At 39.6% G+C, this 22191-nt stretch overlaps 1 protein-coding gene and 1 pseudogene across 1 annotated transcript in view; one reads left to right on the forward strand and one right to left on the reverse strand.

Moving 5' to 3' along the window:
* Klhl42 (kelch like family member 42) overlaps positions 1-22191 on the forward strand; it is a gene marked incomplete at its 5' end in the record, with an annotated part of 43967 nt that continues 21776 nt past the window's right edge. The window contains one exon of the mRNA XM_010629005.3: positions 1-476. Coding sequence (XP_010627307.3) covers positions 1-476 — 476 coding nt within the window. The remainder of the gene's footprint in view (positions 477-22191) is intronic.
* Positions 16470-17343, reverse strand: LOC104865476 (annotated as a pseudogene).

A 22191-nucleotide genomic window follows, 5' to 3' on the forward strand; every position in this document is an offset into this window, starting at 1 on the left:
GGCAACTGCCTGGAGCTGCACCGCCTTGCGCAGGTGCACGGGCTGCCCGACCTGCAGGAGGCCTGCCTGCGCTTTATGGGCGCCCACTTCCACCAGGTGCTGCGCCAGCCCCACTTCCCGCTCCTAGTATCGGGGGACCCCGGCCTGCAGCAGAAGCTGAGGGAGGCCCGCATGACGGGCACACCGGTCCTAGTGGCTCTGGGGGATTTCCTGGGGGGGCCGCTGGCGCCGCATCCCTACCAGGGGGAGCCCCCGTCCATGCTCAGGTACAACGAGACGACGGAGCGCTGGTTCCCCCTAGCCAGCAACCTTCCCCCGGACCTGGTGAACGTCAGGGGCTACGGGGCCGCAGTCCTGGACAATTACCTCTTCATCGTGGGCGGGTACAGAATCAGCAGCCAGGAGATCGCCGCTGCGCATTCCTACAATCCCAGCACCAACGAGTGGCTCCAGGTGGCCTCCATGAACCAGAAGAGGTAAGGGATCGAGCATCATCGGCATCTCATTCATTCATTGGTTCCTGCACTCGTTCCCAGGGTTCCCTGGGCGGCCTAGGAAGGGTGTGCTGGGTGGGGTGACATCTGTGGGAGAGCTCCTGGCCGCCAGCCGGCAAAGCTAGTGAATGAGAACTGTGAGTGTGCAACAAGAAAGAGGCGGCCTCAGCTTGGTTCCTCAGCTGAGTGGTTCCTTTCAGGCATTACGCCTTCATGTAAAAGTGCCTCCCTTACCTGTACCCTAGTGCAAAGAAGTTGTGGATTCCTAGAAAACTGCTCCTTATTCTTTTTTTTTTTACTTCTTTGCCCCCCCCCACCCTGTGTTTTAGGATCTGATCATGATCATCACACACTGGACCCTGACTTTTGGAGACTTTGTTTTCAGTAACTTTGAAGCCTTCACACGATAATGCGTGACCAGCAGATAATTATTCGAAAGTTATTGATGTTCTATATAGGGTTGGTGGCTGCTTTTTCTTTCTTTTCTCTTTATGATACTGAGGATTGAACTCAGGCCTTTCTACTGAGCTACATCCCATCATTTATTTATTTTTTATCTGAGACAGGGTCTACCTAAGTTCTCAGGCTGGCCTTAACCTTGGGATCTTCCTGCCTCAGACTCCCATGTAGCTGGGATTAGACACGTGCCACCATACCTGACTCTTTCTCCCCACCACTTGCTTTTCCTTTTCCAAAGATTTGTTATTATTGGTCTAAACCTTGAGCCTGGTTAACTACAGCCATCCCTTGGTATCACATATCTGAAGTGAATTGGTTCCAGGATCCTCTCAAATATCAAAATCCTTAGATACTAAGTTCCTTTTAGAAAATGAGGTGTTTGCATATAATGTGCCCATTTCTTTAATCTATGAATAATTTATGACACATAATACAGTGTAAATGCCATATAAATAGCTGTTACACTTTACTGTGTAGGGAATAAAGACCAGAAAATGTCTGTACAAGTTCAGTACAAAATAATGTTTTCCTTTGCTGTCTTCCATCCCTGGCTAATTGAGTTCCCAGAGCCTTCACATATGGAGGGCTGAGTGTATTTCCACCCACCTCAACCATCTCCTTTCTCATCCTGCAACTTCCCATCTCCCCAACATGAGTGACTTGAATAAAGGAAAAAGAGAAACTTGAGGGTGGGGAAGGAAGGTAAGTTGGGCAAGGAGCCAGGAAACCAGTATGAAAAAAGCAGGGGCTGGACATAGTGGTGCATTCCTGGAATCCCAGCACTCAGAGAAGCTGAGGCAGGAGAATTGCTTCAAGTTTGAGGCTTGGGCCACATAGTGAGTTCAAAGCTAGCCTGAGTTACATAGGGAGATCTGTCTCAAAACACCAAAAAAAAAAAAAAAAAAAAAAAAAAAAACAAACCCCAGCAAAGAAGGAAGGAAGGGTGGTAGGACATGAAAAATTAAGAAGTGGAAAAGAACCAGTATGAAAGGTGTCTTCCAGTCCACTAGTGTCTTCTCATGCCCCACTGTGGTTCCTGCCCTGAAATATGAAACAAGAGTTGGGGACTCACAGCGGGCAAGCGAAGTCTTAACGGTGTTAGAGGACCTATTATACTCATTTAGATCTCCCTTCATTAGGCTTGTTTGGGGAGCACTGGGTTTATTTCTAGTGAAACATAAAATTCATTTTATGTTGTGAATTTCTTTGTCATGGGAAAACTTTTATTTCCTCTTCAGTTTTGAAAGATAGTTTTGCGGGATCAATCAGTCTTGTTTGCAAGTTGTTTTCTTCTAAGGCTTGAAACACTTCATACCAAACTCTCCTAGCCTTTAAGGTTTTTGTTGAGAAATCTGTTGTGATTCTTGTGGTTTTACCATTGAAAGTGATTTGTTGCTTTTCTCTTAACAGCTTTTAAGATTCTGACCTTGTGTTGAACTTCTGGGATTTTGACTATGATGTGTTGTGGAGAAATTCTTTTCTGATTGTGACTGTTTGGTGGTCTGTATGTCTCCATACGTATGTTAAATTCTTCCTCCATATTTGAAAAGTTTTCTGCTATTCTGTAAATCCTGTTGCTATGCTATTTGTTCCATCTTCTGATTTTTCACCAAATTCCATTTAATCTTAACCTTTGTGTCATCTACCAGCTGTTGTATCCATTTCTCATTTTCTCCCTTTTAAGCTGCCTCCAGGGCAAGGGAATTAGCTCAGTGGTGCCACCACCTGTCTCCAAAGAGCAAGGTCCTGAGTTGGATTCCTGGTACCAAAAAAAAAGCTGCCTCTGAATAATTGGTCTTTGAAAACATCCCTATGTTCTTTTTTTAAATTTTTCTTTTTTTAACATCCCTGCGTTCTAATTCTGATATTTAGTCCTCACATTGGTGGCTTCTGCTGACTATACTTTCATTAGAATTTGTAATCTCCTGGATTTCTGTTTGGGACTTTTTCTGTTTGGACTTAACTCTTTTCTAACTGGTCATTCATGTTTTCTATCATTCTGTTTATCTCAGCTAGCTTTCTGCTAGTGTCTCCTGTAAATGTGCTTCTAGTTTTGTCCATTGTCTAATTATATCTAAGCTTGAGGAGCACCTTATTCATTTTTTTTCTCTACTCTCTTATGATTTCATATAATTCCATGGTGTGGTTTATTTATTTCTTCAGTTTATTTCCATCAATTTCCCATGGATCAATTCTGGGAGTTTGGAGTTTTGGGAGTTTTGTTGCCTTGCCTTCTCATATTACTTTTATCATTATTATTTTGTGTGTGTGTGTGTGCGCGCGCGCTGAGATTTCCAGGTTGATTATAGTGGAGGACTTTGTTGCTAATATGGAGACGTCTTTAGTTAGTGTCTGCTTTTCAGTGCTGCACTCTGAGCATGGCTCACTGTAGGCCTTTGCCTCTGTACCAAGATCCAAACCCCTCCCTTAGTTTGTGAGAGAAGGATGCAGTGTAATTGGCTCAGCACTCAGTTTTGCATGGATGGACCAGAGTATTGTGTTTTTTTAAATTTTTCCATTAAGTTTATTGGTACTTTTTAAGGATACAGTAGTTAAATTCATCATTGGGATCGTGTACATTTACATGATGTATCCTGATTCTTCTTTCCCTCCCCATACCCCTACCCTCCCTTCTCTCCCTCTGCCCTTCCCTATGTACAAAAACTTTGTTTCCATTTTTCCTTTTCTCATATTATTTCTTTTCCCTTCTTTCCTTTCCCCTGCCCTTCCCACTTCTCCTAATCCTTTAACCCTTTTCTTTCCATTTAACATTATCAGTTATATAATTTGAACCTTATTTATTCTTTTAGTTTTTCACACCAGAGAAACTAGTTGGTATTTACACATGTCTGTCCTATTTATTTCATTTAAGAGTATGGCCTCAATATACATCCATTTAGCAATAAATGAAACTAGTTTCTCATCCTTTATGGCTGAGTAGTATTCCATTTTATAGAAAAACCACATCTTTATCCAGTCTCCAGCTGATGGCCAATTGTGCTGTTTCCAAATTTTATCTATTACAGCTGTGCTGCTGTAAACATGGGTGTGCATATATCACAGTGGTATGATTCTCTCTTTTTTTTTTTTGGTACTGGGGATTGAACTTGGGCCTTTGTGCTTGCAAGGCAAGCGGTGGAACTACTGAACCAAATCCCTGGCCCCTATGATTCTTTTAATTCTTTTGGAAAGATACCCAGTAGGGTAATAGGTGGGTCAAATGGAACCTCTAATCCTAGTTCTTTGAGGTATCTCCATATTGATTTACACAGTGGTTGCACCATTCTGCACTCCCACCAACAATGGAGAAGGGTTCCTATCTCCCCACAACCCTGCCAGCCTTTGCTGTTGGTTGATTTGTTAGCAGCCATTCTTTCTGGGGTGAGGTGGAATCTCAGCGTTGTTTTCATCTGCATCTTTCAAATGACCAGTGGTGTTGAACACTTTTCATGTATTTATTTCCTGCTTCTACTTGTTTGTCTGAGAAGTGTCAGTCCATTTCAGATGGTCTTTTTTTTATTCAGGACCACAGTATTGTTAATGAAACAAAGTTAACCCAGATATCGGCATAAGGAAAAATCACTTAATAGCAACAACTGTGCCCCCTTGGCAGTAGCAACAAAATCAGCAGTAATAGTAATGTCGAACACAAACTTTATATTGATATATCAGAAGAGCCAGTAATGTATCTCTCTTAACCACAGAAAAGAGATCTAGAAGCATAGCATAAACACACAAACCAAGTATTGACAAATGGTAAGAGTCTATTAAATACAACAACTGTACCTCCATTAACAATAGAATGGAACTAGTAATAGCATAGAGTTAACAATCTAAAGATTAATAAAGCTTGTTTTATATAGTAGTAAAATAGCAGGAGTTGGGAATGGGAGTGAAAGTACAATTTTGAAAAATTAAGTGATGGAAGATGAGAAGTAGGAGAGAAAAGTGAGATAAAGGTCCTATTAATGAATAAAAGTAAATTAATAGAATTAAGTAAAAGTAACAGAAAAGAACAAACAAAGAATTAGAAAAAGAAAAGGTTAAATAAAAATAAGACTATAAAGAATAGGAAAAAAGAACCCAAACTCTAGACAACCAATTGGGGAGTGGGAGAAGTGAGTAAAAATTTTTTTTCTGTATTTTTGAATGATTTTTTCCCCCCCAGACTGCCATCTGGGAGTTTGGCTAACATGGTTTCTCAGCCTAGATTCACAGCCTTGTGTTTGTGAGATGGCCTTCCTGCCCCAGAGACCCCTCTGTCTGTGCACTGTTTCAGCTGTCCAAGGTAGTGCATGTCCTTGATTATGGAAGATGGGGAAAGTAGTCGGATCACTGGTTTCTGCTAGATGTAAGCAGTTGGGAGGGGTTTAGCTGACTGCAAGACTTTGCTGGCTTGAAGCACAGGTGGTACATGAATGACTGCCTCATCTGGTAGCTTGAACCACTCTGGTGGTTAGCTATTTAACATATGATAGAATTCAAATCTGAGCTGCCTGGCAGTGAGGTGTACAAATTATGGCCCTATTGTGAACGTGTTAATGCCAGTACTCTGCCCAGCTGCCTTTGATAATGATGTAGGCTGGACCTGGCTTCTCACCACAGAGGGCAGAGCCCTATATCCTTCCCAACCTAAGTTTAAACAGTGGGTGTATGTCTAGCCCGCACCCTCTTGTGACTGTTTTTTGCGGCCATCTCCCACCCAGTCACCATAGTAAACACTAAAAACCCTGAAATGCAGTTCTGTAGTTGGTCTGTGGCTCAGTTTTTTTTTTTTTTTTAATTTTTATTGGTACATTTTAGGGATACAGTACAGTTACATTCATTGTTGGGATCATGTACCTTTACATGGCAAGTCTTGATTCTCATTTTTTCCCCTTACCTCTGCCCTCCCTTCACCCCCTCCTCCCCTCCCCATCTACAAACACTTTATTTTCATCTTTTCATTCTCTCACATTTTTTTCTTTTCCCTTTTTGTTCTTCCCCTACGCATCACACCTTCCCTACACCTTTAGCTCCTTTCTTCAAATTTCTAAATGTCAGTAATCTTATTAGAATCTTATGCATTGTTGCAGAATATTCACACCAGGGAAACTATTTGGTATTTACACATGTGTGACTTATTTATTTCACCTCAGTTTTTTTTTTTTTTGTTTTTGTTTGTCAGGGTCTTGTTCTATAGCCCAGGCTGGCCTTGAATGCTCAGTAACCCTTCTCCCTCAGCCTCCTGAGTGCTGGGATGACAGACAAGTGTGCCCCACCATGGACAGCTGTGGCTGTCTTAGTTTCTAAGCCCTCTGAAATATGGTGGGTGCTGCACTGGAATTCTCCACTCTCCATGTGGAAGGAATTAACTTTTTGAGTAAAAGCTCATGTTGATTTTGCACTTTACGGTGACTGTGAGGTTTTCTTGTGGCCATACCTGCTGGCTGTGTCTGTTTTCTCCTTAGGGCTTCCAGCTCTCTGGGAACTTGGGTGAACTTCCCAGATCATTTTGTTCTTTTCTCTTGTGTTGTGTTCCATGTGTCCAGCTTTTCCTGTCAGCTCCTTCTCATTCCAGGAGATCTACTTTTTTATTCTCTTCACTAAGTTTTCTAGGTGTCTGGATTTAGAGTCCTAGAGAAGCTGTATTTTGCTGCTGATAGCAACTCTTACCATTTTTTTTTCTAGGCTTTATTTTGTTTTGTTTTTTGAGACAGGATCTCTCTTTGTAGTCCAGGGTGACCTTGAACTTACTGTGCAGTTCAGTCTGGCCTCAGACTTGGGGCAATCCTCCTGCTTCAGCCTTTCAAGTGCTGGGATTACAGGTGTGTATCACCAAGTCCCGCCTCTCCTGTCCTTGAACTCTTGATTCTCCTGCCTCCACCTCCTGAATGATAGGTTTACAGGCCTGTGGCACCACACCCATCCTTTTAATGCATTATTTGCATTACTGAGATACCATGTTTAGAGCTTGGCATTAGGATTGTTGTTTTTAAACAAAAAAGAATTTTAAATGGAGCAACACAGGAACGTTCAGCGGTTGTGAGTGGTACTCCAAGCAGGTGCTCTCCCTTTCTCACCTATGTCTTCTGCTTTGTCCATTTGGATGCAGCGTACCATCCTTAGCTCCACCCCCCGACTGCACCTCAGAGTTGAGTTTTTCTTCCCAAATCCTTGCTTGGTACTTGTATCAGTCAGTGCTCACTAGAGAAATATTTAATATAAGATATATATGTATATATTTATGAAGTAACTTATAGTGGCTGCCTTCACAGTCCGTTGTGGAAGAGTGCAAAATGGCTGTCTGCACCATGGGGATCAGAAGGATCCAATCAGAAGTTGAAGTCCTGGAGCTCATTGAGCCCCATGCGAATCTGCCAGGCAGCCAGTGGATCTGCTAGAAAGCTGAAGAATCTTTTCTGGAAGCCAGGAGACAGCATCTAAGGCAAAGGTGAAAACTGAAGCTCCTGAGAAGAAGCAGAAGAGAGCAGAGCCTTCCTTCTTCATATACCTCTTTATCCCATTCAGGGTACAAGCCTATTGGTTGGTGTCACACACACCCAGAGCGGGTCATCTGCCTTCAGTAAATCCATGCAGCCACACCCAGAACTGTGCTGAACCAAGCAGTTGGATATTTCTTTCTCAAGTTGGCAGAACAGCTTACTATCTTACTATCCCTGTACCCTCACCCCAGCGATGCCCTATTTATTTATTTGTTTGTTTGTTTGTTTGTTATTCTTTTGGGATTTTTTTTTTTTTGAGACAGGATCTAGCTATGTAGTTCAGGCTGTCTTTCAACTCACTGTGTAGTTCAGGCTGGCTTTGAACTCAAGGCAGTCCTGCTTCAGTCTCCTGAGTGCTGGGATTATAGGTGTGTGCCACTATGCCTGGCTTCTCTCTTTTTTTTTTTTTTTCTTATGTGTGCTTAGAAAATGACTTGAAAAAAGTGAAAAAAGTAAATGCATCGGTAGATGTAAGGATAAAGGTAAAACCATGTATACATCTTGTAGTTACTGTATATAAATTGAATTGTGTTGATAGTGGGAAAATGTATAGTTGAATATTGTGTATGTGGAATGTATATCATACACATTTATTTTTAATGTAAAATTTTTGGGTTATGCTAATTGTTATGGTACTGGGTATTTCCACTTAATAGTGCACCATATCTGCTTTTTTACTGTTGACAAATGCAAATCTCCCTGCCTTATTAATGGCTCTATGACATTCCAGACGTGATTCACTTAGTCTGTCCTTTATTCATGCACATTTATTTATGCCTGTAAATAATGCTGTATAGAATATCCTGGTATATGTGTATGTTTTATCTCAGGAGGTACATGTGGATTAGCCCCATAGGTCAAAATCTTAGAATGCCTGGGTAGGTGTGGCAAAGTGTACACACATATAAAATTTTAGCAGCCCCTGCCAAATTGGTAACTAATTTCTACTTCCTTCTCTAGTGCTTGAGCTTGCCAATTCCCTAGAATTTTTTTTTTTTTTTTTTTTTTTGGTACTGGGGATTGAACTTGGGACCTTGTGCTTTTGAGGCAGGAGGTTGAACCACTGAGCTAAATCCCCGGCCCCTCACTAGACTCTTGTCAAGATGAGATACAGTATTATCATGTTTTCCTCTAGGCTAATGGATAAAAATACTAATGTGATTTTCCCTGATTAGAAGAAAGATTATTCTTTTTTTAAATTGAGTTTTATTGGTACATTTTAGGTATACAGTACAGTTACATTCATTATTGGGATCTTGTACCTTTACATGACAGGTCTTGGTTCTCATTTTTTCCCCTTGTCCCTGCCCTCCTTTTACCCCCTCCTCTCTTCCCCCTTTACAAATACTTTATTTCTAATTTTTCATTTTCTCATATTTTTTTCTTTTCCCTTATTACCTTTCCCCTACCCTTCCCACTTTCCCTACACCTTTAGCCCTTTTCTTCCTATTTCACATTGTCAATTATCTCATTAGGATCTTACGTACTATTATAGTTTTTCACACCAGAGAAACTATTTGGTATTTACACATGTATGACTTACTTATTTCACTTAAGATTATATCCTCAATATGTATCCATTTTCCTATGAATGAATCTAATTTCTCATTCTTTATGGTTGAGTAGTATTCCGTTTTATAGAAAAACCACATCTTCTTTATCTAGTTTCCAACTGATGCGCAAATGGGCTGTTTCCAAGTTTTAGCTATTACAAACTGTGCCGCTATAAACATAAGTGCACATATATCACTGTGATATGATTCTTTTAATTCTTTTGGAAAGATACCCAGCAGAGAGATGGCTGGGTCAATGGAACCTCTAGTCCCAGTTCTGAGGTATCTCCATATTGATTTCCGTAGCGGTTGCACCAGTCTGCACTCCCACCAACAATGGAGAAGGGTTCCTTTCTCCCACAACTGTGCCAACATTTGTTGTTGTGTGATTTCTTGATAGCAGCCTTTCTTTGTGGGGTGAGGTGAAATCTCAGTGTTGTTTTCATCTGCATCTCTCAAATGACCAGTGATGTGGAACATTTTTTCACATATTTACTTGCTGTTTTTACTTCTTTGTCTGAGAAATGTATGTTCATTTCAGATGCCCATTTTTGAATCGGGTCTTTATATTTGGGGGGGCTGAGTGTTTTGAGTTCTTTATATATTCTAGATAATAGTCCTTTGTCTGAGGAGCAGCTGGTAAAAAGTTTTTCCCACATTGTAGGTTGTCTCTTAGTTCTGTTGATGGTTTCTTTTGCAGTGCAGAAGCTTTCTAATAAGATGAGATCCCAGTTGTTGATTCTTTCTGCTAGTTCCTGTTCTACTGAAGATTTATTCATAAAATCTTTTCCTATGCCAATGTCTTCCAGAGTTCTGGCTAACTTATCTTCCAGTAAATTTAGTGTTTCTGTTTTAATATTTAGATCTTTAATCCACTTGGATTTTAATTTAGTGCATGGTGAGAGATAAGGGTCTAGTTTTGATCTTTGGCAGATTGAGATCCAGTTTTTCCAACACCAATTATTAAAGAGGCTATCTTTCTTCCAGTGGGGATGGTCAGCTCCTTTGTCAAGGATGAGGTAGCTGAGTGCATCTGGAGTTGTTTTTGTGTCTTCCATTCTGTTCCACTGTTCCTCAGGTCTGTTTCTTTCCCAGTGCCATGCTGTTTTTATCACAGTGGCTTTGTAGCTGAGTACATCTGAATTTATTCCAGGGATGCAAAGATGTAATACACTATATTAACAAAGTCAGGGGCAAAAACCATGTGATCCTATCGATAGATGCAAAAAAAGCATTAGACAAAATTCAACACCCATTCATGATAAAAACCCTGCAAAGAATTGGAATAGATGGTCTATATCTCAACTTAATAAAGGCTATCTATGAAAAACCAACAGCAAACATCATATTAAATGGCCAAAACTGAAAACTTTCACGTTAAAATCAGGAACAAGAAAAGGATGCCTACTATCTCCTCTCCTCTTCGATGTATTTCTGGAAACATTAGCCCCAGCAGTTAGACAAGAGAAGGAAATTAAAGCAATAAAGATAGGAAAGGTAGAAGTTAAACTGTCATTATTTGCTGACGATATGATACTGTACATTGAAGACCCAAAAAACTCCACCAACAGACTTCTCCACTTAATTGACACTTTTAGCAGAGTAGCTGGATACAAGGTCAACAACCAAAAATCATTAGCCTTTTTGTACACAAATAACAGACTCACTGAGAGAAAAATTAGGGAAACAATTCCTTTCACAATAGCATAAAAAAAAAAATGAAGTATCTGGGAATCAATTTAACAAAAGAAGCAAAAGACCTCTACACTGAAAACTATAGCACTCTGAAAAAAGAGATTGAAGAGGATATAAGAAAATGGAAAGATATCCCCTGCTCCTGGGTAAGAAGAATCAACATAGTGAAAATGGCCATACTGCCAAAATTGTTTTTTTTTTTTTGCAGTACTCAAAGTTGAACCCAGGACTTAGTACATACTAGGCAAGTGCTTTAGTATTGAGCTACATCCCCAGACTTTTTACTTTTTAAAACTTTGACCCAAAAGGTCTTATTGTTTCCTGGTAAGCATAAGAATTAAACTATAAATACTAGACCATAAAGTGATCTTACTAATTCTAGTGTTTGGGCAGTTTAAGGATTTCATTCTCTCTTAGGAGTTGGACAAGTAAATAACTGGAGATCGTCTTTTAGCATTTTCAACATGCCCTTTTCAAATGAAAACTTTGTGTATTTTCCATGTTTGTGAACTCTTTGGTTGGGAAAAAGGAATTCTTCAGATTTTAAGTTAGTAATAAAGGCAATTTTATTTTTATTTATTTATTTGATTTTGGTTCCGGTGATTGAACTCACATCCTTGTGTTTGTGAGTCAGGCTCCAGAATCACTGAGCTAAATCCTCAGGCCTAAGGCAATTTTAAAGAAACAGAGTTTTTCAACTGAAAATATAGAAGCAAGCAACTCAACAAAAACCTTCTGCTTAGTCATTTTTTTTTTTCTTTCTGGTACTGGGGGTTGAACTGAAGGTAGAACTGGGACGCTTTACCACTGGGCTACATCCCAGCCCTTTTTATATTTTAAGTCAGGTTCTCCTGAATTGCCTAGGTTGGCTTCAGATGTTCTTTGCTGCCTCAGTCTTTGAGTAGCTCAGTGTACAGGCGTGTGTCACCACACCTGGCTATGGTGTCTTTTTGCATGAAGAAATTTTAATATTTTGATGATTGAATTTTTTATATATCCTGTAAGTTTTGTATCATGCCTAGAAGTCTTTTATAGGTAAAAAAAAAATACTCATTTCTATCATGTGTGTATATGTGCTGAACATGTGTGATGCTATGATACTTTTATGCTTTCACTCAGATCTAACATCACTTGTACTGAAAGATTCTTAACTGAATCCTCAGTTGGGCTGCCTGACCCAGCCCTGTCTTCAGTAGTGTTTCATGACTCCATCTGGAAGTAAAACTCTCTATGTTCTCTCTCCCTCTATCCTCCCCCCCTCCATCCCCCCTCCCCTTCTCCCCATTGGGGACTGACTGAACCCAGTGCTGATATGTGTTGCATTATGTCCTGTGAACACGGTGTGCAGTGCTTACTTAGAACTACATTTTTTCAGTTGCAGGATATCTTCTGTAATACTGTAATAGAAGTGAATGTATAATTTTATGTTCTGCTTGTGTTAGTCATTACTGGGACAATACCTGACATACACAATTTAGAAAAAAGGAAAAACTTACTTTGTGTCAGGGGCTGTGTTAGGCAGGTTTTGTTTTAGAGGCAGCAAGTAAGAGTGGAAAAGTAAATTGCTTCAGTGTATAATAAGTACAGTGACCAAAAAATGTAAGTATCCATTGAATAGTTGTAACCATTTGAATTGTGTACAGACCAGTCTTACTGTCTAAGCAGAGATTTGATGGTAGGAGTCAGCAGGACATAATTCTTCACATGTGGATGCTTGTGTGACCTCAAATTGCATTCCCTCCTCTCCTTAATCAGCAGAGGCACTAGCCACTGTTGCAACTCTGGATTCATTGGTGTTCTTCATTTCCAAAGTTGCCAGTGGTCTCTGTCATTACTCTGCCTTGTGCTCTGGAAGGAGCTGGAGGCCTTGTGTTTGGTGTGTGCATGTACCAAGCTGGGAGAGACTTCAGCTGTGGCTGTCTCCTGGTACGGTGAAATCATGGTGGTCGTCGGCCTTGGAGTTGGTTGAGCTGTCCCTTGTCCTCACAGCCAAAGTTTATTTAATTTAATTAATGATTTATTTTTTAAGAGTTTATAAGAGTGTATTTTATTTTTTATTTGGGAATAGGAATACCTTCTGAAGGACAAAGAGGGGTCCCAAATGGGTTGTCAATGAACCCACTACTCTGAGAAAGTTTTATACAGCAAAATCATGAGGTGAGTACAACGTGGGTCAAAACTATAATCAACCAATAAGATTACAAGTATAGCTTCTTGGCTAATATCCAGTAGTAGCAATGGGTGACATCATTAACTTTGGTCAATAATCTGTAGTCTTAGTCTTGTCTAGTTTTAGATTTAATAGTCCTAGTCTTAGTCTCAGTGGCCTACCCCTAATGAGATAATGATTTATTTATATGGGAAATCTCAAAAGGGTGGTGCCAATAATCTGAGGCTTCCATTTATCCCCTAGTAAAATATGTAAATCTGGCCATTGTGACTTTAATCTTCAGATATGCCTCCAGCCAGATTTGATGTGTTTTCAGCTTCTGCACTGACTCCCTCGAAGGACTAGCCCAGTCTGACTACCTATAATATTTTTACCTGACTTAGCTGTGTATAATAGTCTTCCCTCTGAAGAGGTATCCCTAACTATGGTTATGGGAGAAGAGGTATAGTTTCCATCTAGTTGCTTTGAGCTGAGAAGAGTCAGTGTAGGGAGACCACAGTTAGGGGACTTCTCTAAAGAGCTATGGGCCTTTGTTAGAAGTCATGTTATAGTTTAGCAGTTATGAACTCCCCTTATAATGTCTATGTAGTGGATCCTAGTAAAAGGAGTCTGGCACATTTGTTGTTGGTTTCATCTGCATAATCATTTGGAGTTTGGCAGCCTGTGGGCAAGAACAAAATTTCCTAAGAAATTAAAGTATGTATAATCAAAGCATGAACACTATAATAGAAAGAGCCATGTGTGGACACTGCTCTTAAGGGATTTGAATAGTGATTGTAACCAGCTGACTCTTTAGACCTCTATATTGATTGAGGTTTCCTATAAGTCTGGTATTTCTTGTCATAAGTCCCTCTTGCTTTAGCTGTAAGAAGCTAGAGAGTTTGGTGGTGTTGAAGCTAAGGAATTTAAAGACTGTTGCTCAGCTTTTACAGCTTTCACTGTAGCTTTCTAGCCTCATTGAACCATGCATTGGTCAGCTATAGGTGCAGCTGGAAACTGACAGTAGGTGTCAGTGATTGGAGCCCTTTTCCATATCTAGCTTTTATTGCTATGATATTACTCTTATACAAATTTTGGTTATACTTTTTGCTGAGTGTTTAAGACCAAGTTAAGTGAGACCTGGGTTAATCAAAATTAACCTCTTGCTATATATCAAGGTCAGTTAAGTCTCTTCAGGCATCACTTTGAGGCCGTGGTCAGAGGTCTTAGCTCTTTCAGTTTGTCCTCTGTCAGATGTGCCATCTGCCAAGATGGGTCATTGTCTACACTAGACAGCATGGTGTTCCTTAAAAGCATGGGGATATTTTTCCATTTAGTGACCCTCCTTTTGGCATGATCTACACTGGTTGATTCCTGTGGCCTGGGGTTCAAAAATCTCCTTGTTTTGGAGTTTGAGTGACTCACCAAAGTTGTAGGATGCTGTAGAAGGGTCTCATGTCCTGGGTCCTTGTTGATCTGAGAGAGCCAGGGCCAAAATATTGGCTATCATCAGCCTGGTTATCTTTCTAGTTTTGATCTCCAAACCTCAGTGCTTGATCACCCAGAAGAAAGGATTGGGGACATCAGTATTATAGTGGGAGCAATAGGTTTAATTTTATAATCTTACCTAGATATAAAGTACCTTCAAATACATAGTGTGACTGATGAACTGTTATTTATTTTATTTATTTTTTATTTTTGTTGTTGTTTTTGAGACAGGGTCTCACTATGCAATTGAGACTGACCTGGAATTCACTATGTAGCCCAGGCTGGTCTCGAACTCTCAGCGATCCTCCTGCCTCAGACTCCCGTGCTGGGATTTTGAGACAGGGTCTCACTATGCAATTGAGACTGACCTGGAATTCACTATGTAGCCCAGGCTGGTCTCGAACTCTCAGCGATCCTCCTGCCTCAGCCTCCCGAGTGCTGGGATTACAGGCATGCACCACCACGCCCAACTTGAACTGTTATGTCTTTACTGATCATGGTTGCCTTAGAAGTTGAATCCTTACAGAATGTTGACTGATAACAGTTACAAAGTTTATAGATCAAGGGCCACATAGCGTTTTAGTATGACAATCATGATGACAGTATGTCTGAAACATTTAAATGTCCTAGTATAGAATAGCTCTTTAGACAGTTATCTTTTTTAAAAAATTTCTTTTTTCCAGTACCAGGGATCAAACTCAGGACCTTGTGCTTGCAAGGTAGGCGTGGTGCCACTGAGTTACATCCCCAGCCCTGAGTCAGTTATTTTTATCTAATTACCAGATATTAAATGACATAAAGAAACTATGCATAATTTGTCATCTTTTAGCCATTTTTTGTTACCAGAGTGATATTTAAGCAGAATGTTTATAGATATACTTCTAAGATTATTAATTTCTAATCTCTTATCAGACTAACATTGTCTGTACTATAGTATTTAGAACCTTTATCACAACACAATTACATAATAATGATAAGCGTAAGCCTGAGAATGTGTGCATCATTTGGCTGTCTCATACTGGCTTGAGGTATATTTCATCAGAAGTAGCTGGAGCACAAAAAAAAGGCAGATATCTGAGTCTAAAAGAAGAGGTTATCACCATAAACAACATCAGTTTTACATCTTAGAAGGCCTGTACACCCAGGAGGCATGAGTACATTTAGTACACCATGAAGTTAACATAGTCATTGTAACAGCTATGTGGAACCTTTGTCTCCTAATTTAGTTTTGTACCAAGAGCATCTTTTAATAAGAAAACCTATTGTTTACCCACAGAAAACCAATTTAAACATACTACAGTGATATGTTTAACAATGTTTATTGGGTGCCTCATTATTAGGAAGTTATTGGGATTTCATTAGTGAATAAAGACTAGAGTAAATATTTCCAGGCAGCTGCTTCTTTATTCACCAAGGGGAGTCTTATCCAGCAGTTTCCCCAAGCCTGAGAGGTCCCCATTTAATTATTTTAACAAATTTTTCGATACCCAGAAGAATCAGATTATAACAATTAACAATTATTCTTGCCCAGTGAAAGACTGCCAAGTTATTGTATACAGACAACAATATGCATTGCATTTGTAAAACCAGTCTTGACATTATTTTGATCAGCTGGCAACCTGCGGGGAAGCATATCAGTAAACACTTCCGTATAAGTCACCTTAAGTTGTAGACATACAGTGGACCCTTGACTTACGAACTCAGCTTGTTCTCAAGGGCTGGTTGTAACTTACACCGGTCAGTTGAAGGCTCAGGCTTCTTTACACAGCCTTCAAAGTCTCTCTTCTGTATATAGGCAGATCTCCATGTCCTTAGACACAGGCCCAGAATTTTTCAGTTAACCCCACCCAGGAAAGGATGCTGTGATGCTCCTTACAGAACTCTTTAAGGGTTAAATCTATGTCTGAGACCATCTGGAAGCACAAGTGGCTGACATTCAGGTGTAACTCAAGACTTTGCTCGTAAGTTGAAACTAAAGTTCTAGTTGTAACGTGAGTTCGTATGTCAGGCAGTTTTAACTTGAGGGTCCACTGTAAATATTTTATTTTTTTCATTAATTAAAAAAATTTATTGAAAGAATTTTTCCAATTAAAAAAAGAAAAAGAATAAGAGATGATGTCCAGTTGTACTGTAAAATTCCAAATCTTCATCCCCTTTTCCTCTTCTTCATATAAAAAGATGTTGGTTGACGGGTTCTATTCTTCATCTTCTTTTGTTTGTTTTCCAGGTCTCTTATTTGATCCTTTTTTTTTTTCTAGGCCTCTTGAGTCCTTTGCTTTGTGCCATCTTGACCTAGAAGCTGGATGTGTCATCATGGCTCCCATGCGTATTTCACTTTCTTCTTTCCCCCAAAGTGGAACTTCTGGTTTTTGTATCATCTTTTGGCACTGGGTCCTTTCTTAATCTGCTGGCCTTTAGCTCCTGCCTTTGTGCCCAGGCAACAGGTTTCTGATCTCCCTCAAGGAAATCCAGTTTATCAGAGAAGGCTTTCTGCTATCTCCTAATGGCAGTTATCATGTGTGATTTTTCTGGCTACCTCTTCTGAAGAACCTTTCTTTGTACTGTCTTTCCATATTTCCTAAGTACTTGCAGTGGCATACCCTTTTCAGACTTCTCCATGCAACTTGTTTAGTCTGTAGCTTCTGGTAAATCTTTTGCATCTGCTGGTCAGACATGGCCATTTCAGCAAAATAATCAGTGGACTGCTTGGTAGGAACTTTGAGTTGGTGGAGGCGGGTAATACTACAAGCACGGTTGCCTGAGCCTGGTGGTAGAAGCTCATTTTCTGCTGGAAGTCAGCTTCTGGATTAATGGCTTTCTTGTCTTTGTTCTGAGGTGTTGGTTTAACTCCACTGGCCTGGGCCCCAGGTCACATCGAGCCTTTCGACCCATTCTAGACCCCACTTGAATTCACCTGAACAGTGCTTCAGGCCATTCACTTGGCTTACAACCTTCTTTGCCTCTAGAGCTCGGTCAGTAGCAAGAGAATCATCAGAATCCTAGTCCGAGCCTGATGGTGTGTGTGTGTGTGTGTGTGTGTGTGTGTGTGTGTGTGTCCATGTGTGTCCATGTCCATCTTGCAGCCTGACAGACCCATGCCTATCGGAAGGAGCGGGTCAGTCTGAGGCCCATGTAGCTGGCAGAGATTGATCTCACCCAGGCTCCTGCCTTCAGCCCCAACTCACACGCCACAGTGCCACATGTACTCAAAGTAGACTAGTCACTGTAAATATTTTTTAAAATCCAATAAAGCAAAAAGAAGAAAAAAATTGTTGAGCTCAAACAGCTGTAGAAGTTGCAACTGGTCACAAATTGAACAGTCAGGCACACATAAGACAACTGTTTTTGTTGTTGTTGTTGTTGTTGTTTTTGTTTTTTGAGACAGGGTCTCACTATGTAGTTGAAACTGACCTGGAACTCATTGTGTAGCTCAGGCTGGTCTTGAACTCATAGTGATCCTCCTGCCTCAGCCTCCTGAGTGCTGGGATTACAGGCATGTGCCACCACACCTGGCCCAGATGCTCGTTTTTTGATTTGGTCTTTCATTTCTTTGGGGGGGGGTCCACTTTATTAGAGTTCTTTATGTATTCTAAGTATTAGTCCCCTGAGGAGTAGATGGCAAGATTTTTTTCCTATTTTGTAAGTTGTCTTTTCATTCTTATCAGATGTTTCTTTGTTGTGCCAAAGCTTTTAAATTTGATATGATCCTATTTGTTGATTCTTGTTATTTCTTGTGCAGTTGAAGTTCTATTCAGAGGCCCTTGCTTTATGCCTATGTCTTCAAAATTTTTATCAGTTTTATCTTCCTACAGATTAAGTATTTTCTGTTTTTATATCTAGGTCTTTGATCTATTCTGATTTGATTTTAGTGTAAGCTGAAAGATAAGGATCTAGATTCAGTGTTCTGCATGTTGATATCTTTTGTTAAAAAGTCTATCTTTTGTCCAGCATATGTTTTTAGCCCCTTTGCCAAAAAACAAAACAAAACAAAACAAAAAATGATGGCTGAAGATTCCAGGCACTGTTTCTCCACCCACAGTTCTGTTGGTCAGTGTATCTGTTTTTTGTGTCAGTACCAAGCTATTTTTTATTATTATAGCTTTGTTTTATAATTTGAAATCTGGGATTGTGATACCTTCTGCTCTTCTGTTTTTGCTCAGGATTGCTGTGACTATTCTGGGTGTATTCTGTTCCCCTATAAATTTTAGGATTTTTTTCTAGTCCTGTAAAGAATGTTGGCATTTTGATTGGAATTGCATTAAATCTATGTATCATTTTTGGTAATAGAACTATTTTGACATTATTAGTTCTGCATATCTTTCATTTCTGGTGTCCACTCTGTTTTTTCTTTTTTTTTTTGGTACTGGGGATTGAACTCGGGTCCTTGCACTTGCAAGGCAGGCCACCGAACCACTGAGCTAAATCCTCGGCCCACCACTCTGTTTTTTCAAGGTACGCAGTTTCATTATGGAGATTTTTCACTTCCTTAGTTACATTCATTCTTAGGTGTTAAAAATTTTTTTTTGAATTTACCATGAATGGGATTGTTTTCCTGATTTCTTTTTTTAAGTATTGAATTTTTAGTATTTATTGAGTGTTCATAGAAAAGTATCAGTTTTCAACATTAACTGTTTTTTGCTGTACCATGTCTAAAAAATAACAGAAATAAATTCCCACGTGAGCTACAATGAAAATACCAGTAAACTCTATACAAAATAATCCTTATCTCAATTAATACAATTTAGGCAGTCTTCACACATGACAACAGCATGTTCCATGCACATGTATCATTTACATTGACAACATACGTGTTTTGCTTTCCTGGCCTTTTTTTAGGACATACTTAATATCTTTCTGCTCTTGCTGTTTTGTCAGGAGTTGTTATTTTTGTTTGTTTTATTTGTTTGTTTGTTTGTTTTTTGAGATAAGGTCTCCCTATGTACTTCAGGCTGGCTTTGAATTCACTATATAGCCCAGGTTGGCCTCTAAGTCAAAGCAATCCTCCTGCCTCAGCCTCCTGAGTGCTGGGATCACAGGTGAGCACCACCATGTCCAACTAGGAAGTTTTTATTGTATTATACAACGTATAGTTAAGAGGAACATAAAATATCAATTCAATAAAGTATTGAATTCTTAGTATATATTGCTCATTTTGAATAAATAGCAACATTTTCACATCAGTTGTGTACTTGTTTTCAAAATCTAAAAGATAATATCAGAAATACATTCCTATATGAACTACAATGAAAATACCAGTAGAACTCTACAACAAAAATAATCTTTTCTTCAATTATCACACCCAAGATGGTCTTCACATATGACAACTATATGTTCCATGCAAACATCTTGCTTACATTGATAGCACATGTGCTTAGCTTTTCTCTCCTGTGTGGTAGGCCATTCTTCTCACCTCTCTTGTCTTCCTCTTTTGTCAGGAGCTTCTTACTGTATTGGACAACGTGCACTTAGGAAAATAAGATATCAATAAAATTAAGTATCAGCTATGTAATGAGTTCTTAGAATAGACATCAGCATTTTCACATCAGCTGTTTATTTGCTTACAAAACCTGAAATAAACATCAGATATAAATGCCCATGTGAATTACAGTATAAACGCAAAAAAAATCTATCACAGAAATAATCTTTGCTTCAATTGTCACACCTAAGGCAGTCTTCACACATGAAAACTGCATGTTCCATATACAAGTATCACTTGCATGGATAGCACATACGTCTATTTTACCTGTCCTTTTTTTTCCCCCAGAACCGTAACAAGCCTTTATTATGGGGAGGATTTGCTGGGCTGTCTCCGGAGGATAAAGCAACATGGCAGAACAGGGAGCTTCTTTTATAGGAGCAGGCTGCGGTTAGCCTGAGCTGGGGTGGATTTGAGTGAGGTAGTATTAATAGATTGGAGACCCTGCAACATCACTAGGAGAGTACCTGTCCTTTCTTGAAGGGCACAGTTGATGTCTTTTTAGTTCTCCTGTTGTAGTAGGTCTTTGTGATGCTTTGCCTGCTGGTTCATGTGTCAGCTCACCAGTGTGCTCCACAATTTTTTTTTTTTTCACATAGTTCCCTGGGTAGAAGCATTTTGTTTTTTCTCTGCTATAAATAATCCCTTATGGCCATGTGTGGTGGTGCACACCTATAATCCCAGCACTTGGGCAGCTGAGGCAGGAGGACTGCTGTGAATTGGAGGCCAGCCTGGGCTGTATAGTGAGCCCAAGGCCAGCCTGAATTACATAGGGAGACCCTGTCTTTAAAAAAAAAAAAAAACCTTTAGGAGTTCCAGTTTCAATACCTAAGAAAACTTCTCTGTGGTATTTTGCACTATTATTTTCTTTTTAACTATCAAACTATGCCACATATGTTTCAGATGGAGTAAAACACAATCATTGGCTTGTATTTCAAATTATATCATAGTTGCCACATAACTAATCAACATCTGCTCCACCTTTGGTTTTGCTTTAGAAAGTTACCATCTCAGGTTTCCATTTTGATGGAATATAAAAATGATGGCTACCAATAGTTCCATTATGGTGGAGTGTTGACATCAGCAGTACTATTTTGTTTTTCTCGACTGTATACAAAACCAATTTCACATCTTTATGAAATCTAAAGATTATACTATATAATTCTCTGTTTTGAAATTGCAATATTTCATTTGGAATTTCTGCTTTGTTCCAGCATACAGTTCCTATGCTGGTAAACTTGTGCTCTGGCAGCAAATGTAACATCATTTGGAAACTGGTAAACCAATTGTCCAGTGTCACATTTTGATTAGTTTGGGAGATAAGGGTAACAAGTCTGTTCACAACATCATTCAGTTTATTCCTACACATATAAAGACCTGGTGGATGAGTTCCAGGACAAATTTCTAAATTGAAAGCATAAAAGTCTTTGTATCTACAAGGGCGTAAATTTTTATGCCATATTTTGACCTATCACTTTTCATAAGTCTTTTACATTCCTGCAATTACCATGAGAAACCCCTGCTAGGTATAGCAGGTCTATGAATGCTTTCAGTTCAGCCAGTGAGGGATCATTACTTTTTTCAGTACTAGAGATTATACTCAGGACCTTGCACTTGCCAGGCAGGTATGGCACCACTGAGCTAAATCCCGGCCCCTGATATATTTTTTCAATATGGCTCTTGGTGCATGCAGAACATTTTGTATTTCACAACATCTTGTAGCATTTCAGCTGTTACAGTTTCCAACATTGAATGGCAGTGCTGGCATTCTGTCCAATAGGTTTCACCCTGACAAGATCCTCACTCTGTTTTTGGGCCTAGTTTTGCATCATTTTGACTATGTAGAGGGCTGCTGTAAGATGTGTCAAAGCCTGGGTGTCTGAGGGCAACTGAGGTTACAATCCCATCGGTTAGTACAGGCACACAATGGGGGCTTTGTTATATAATTATGAATCAGCATAGACAACCATGCTTGGACTACCCAACCTTCAAGGTCACCCAGAATGTTTTGTTCTTACTATGTCTTAGTAAACTGTCAAGTGCTTTGTTGGAAAATAAAGCTGGGTTCCTCCTTTGTAATGTCTGCTCCACACACATTCTTTTCTTTAGAAACCTCACCTGACTGGACCACCCTTCAGCCCAACAGCCCAGAAACTAGTCAGATATGTAGTCACACTGCTGTTTCCTTCAGCACCTGAATTACAGAGCTCTGCGTTCCGTGTCTGTATCAGTCAATTCTTGCTCTATTTTACTGTCACAAGAAATTTAGCTCACATGACCAACATCAAAGTCATTATCATCTCCATTATCCAATGCAGGAGTAATCTGATAATTTACTTTTAACTTCCTCTAAAACTTGCAAATCTGTTTTTTCCTGTAGTATTGTAGTGAA

This window comes from Fukomys damarensis, unplaced genomic scaffold (genome assembly GCF_012274545.1).
Source record: "Fukomys damarensis isolate Sample0158 unplaced genomic scaffold, DMR_v1.0_HiC HiC_scaffold_15, whole genome shotgun sequence".
Classification (NCBI taxonomy): Eukaryota; Metazoa; Chordata; class Mammalia; order Rodentia; family Bathyergidae; genus Fukomys; species Fukomys damarensis.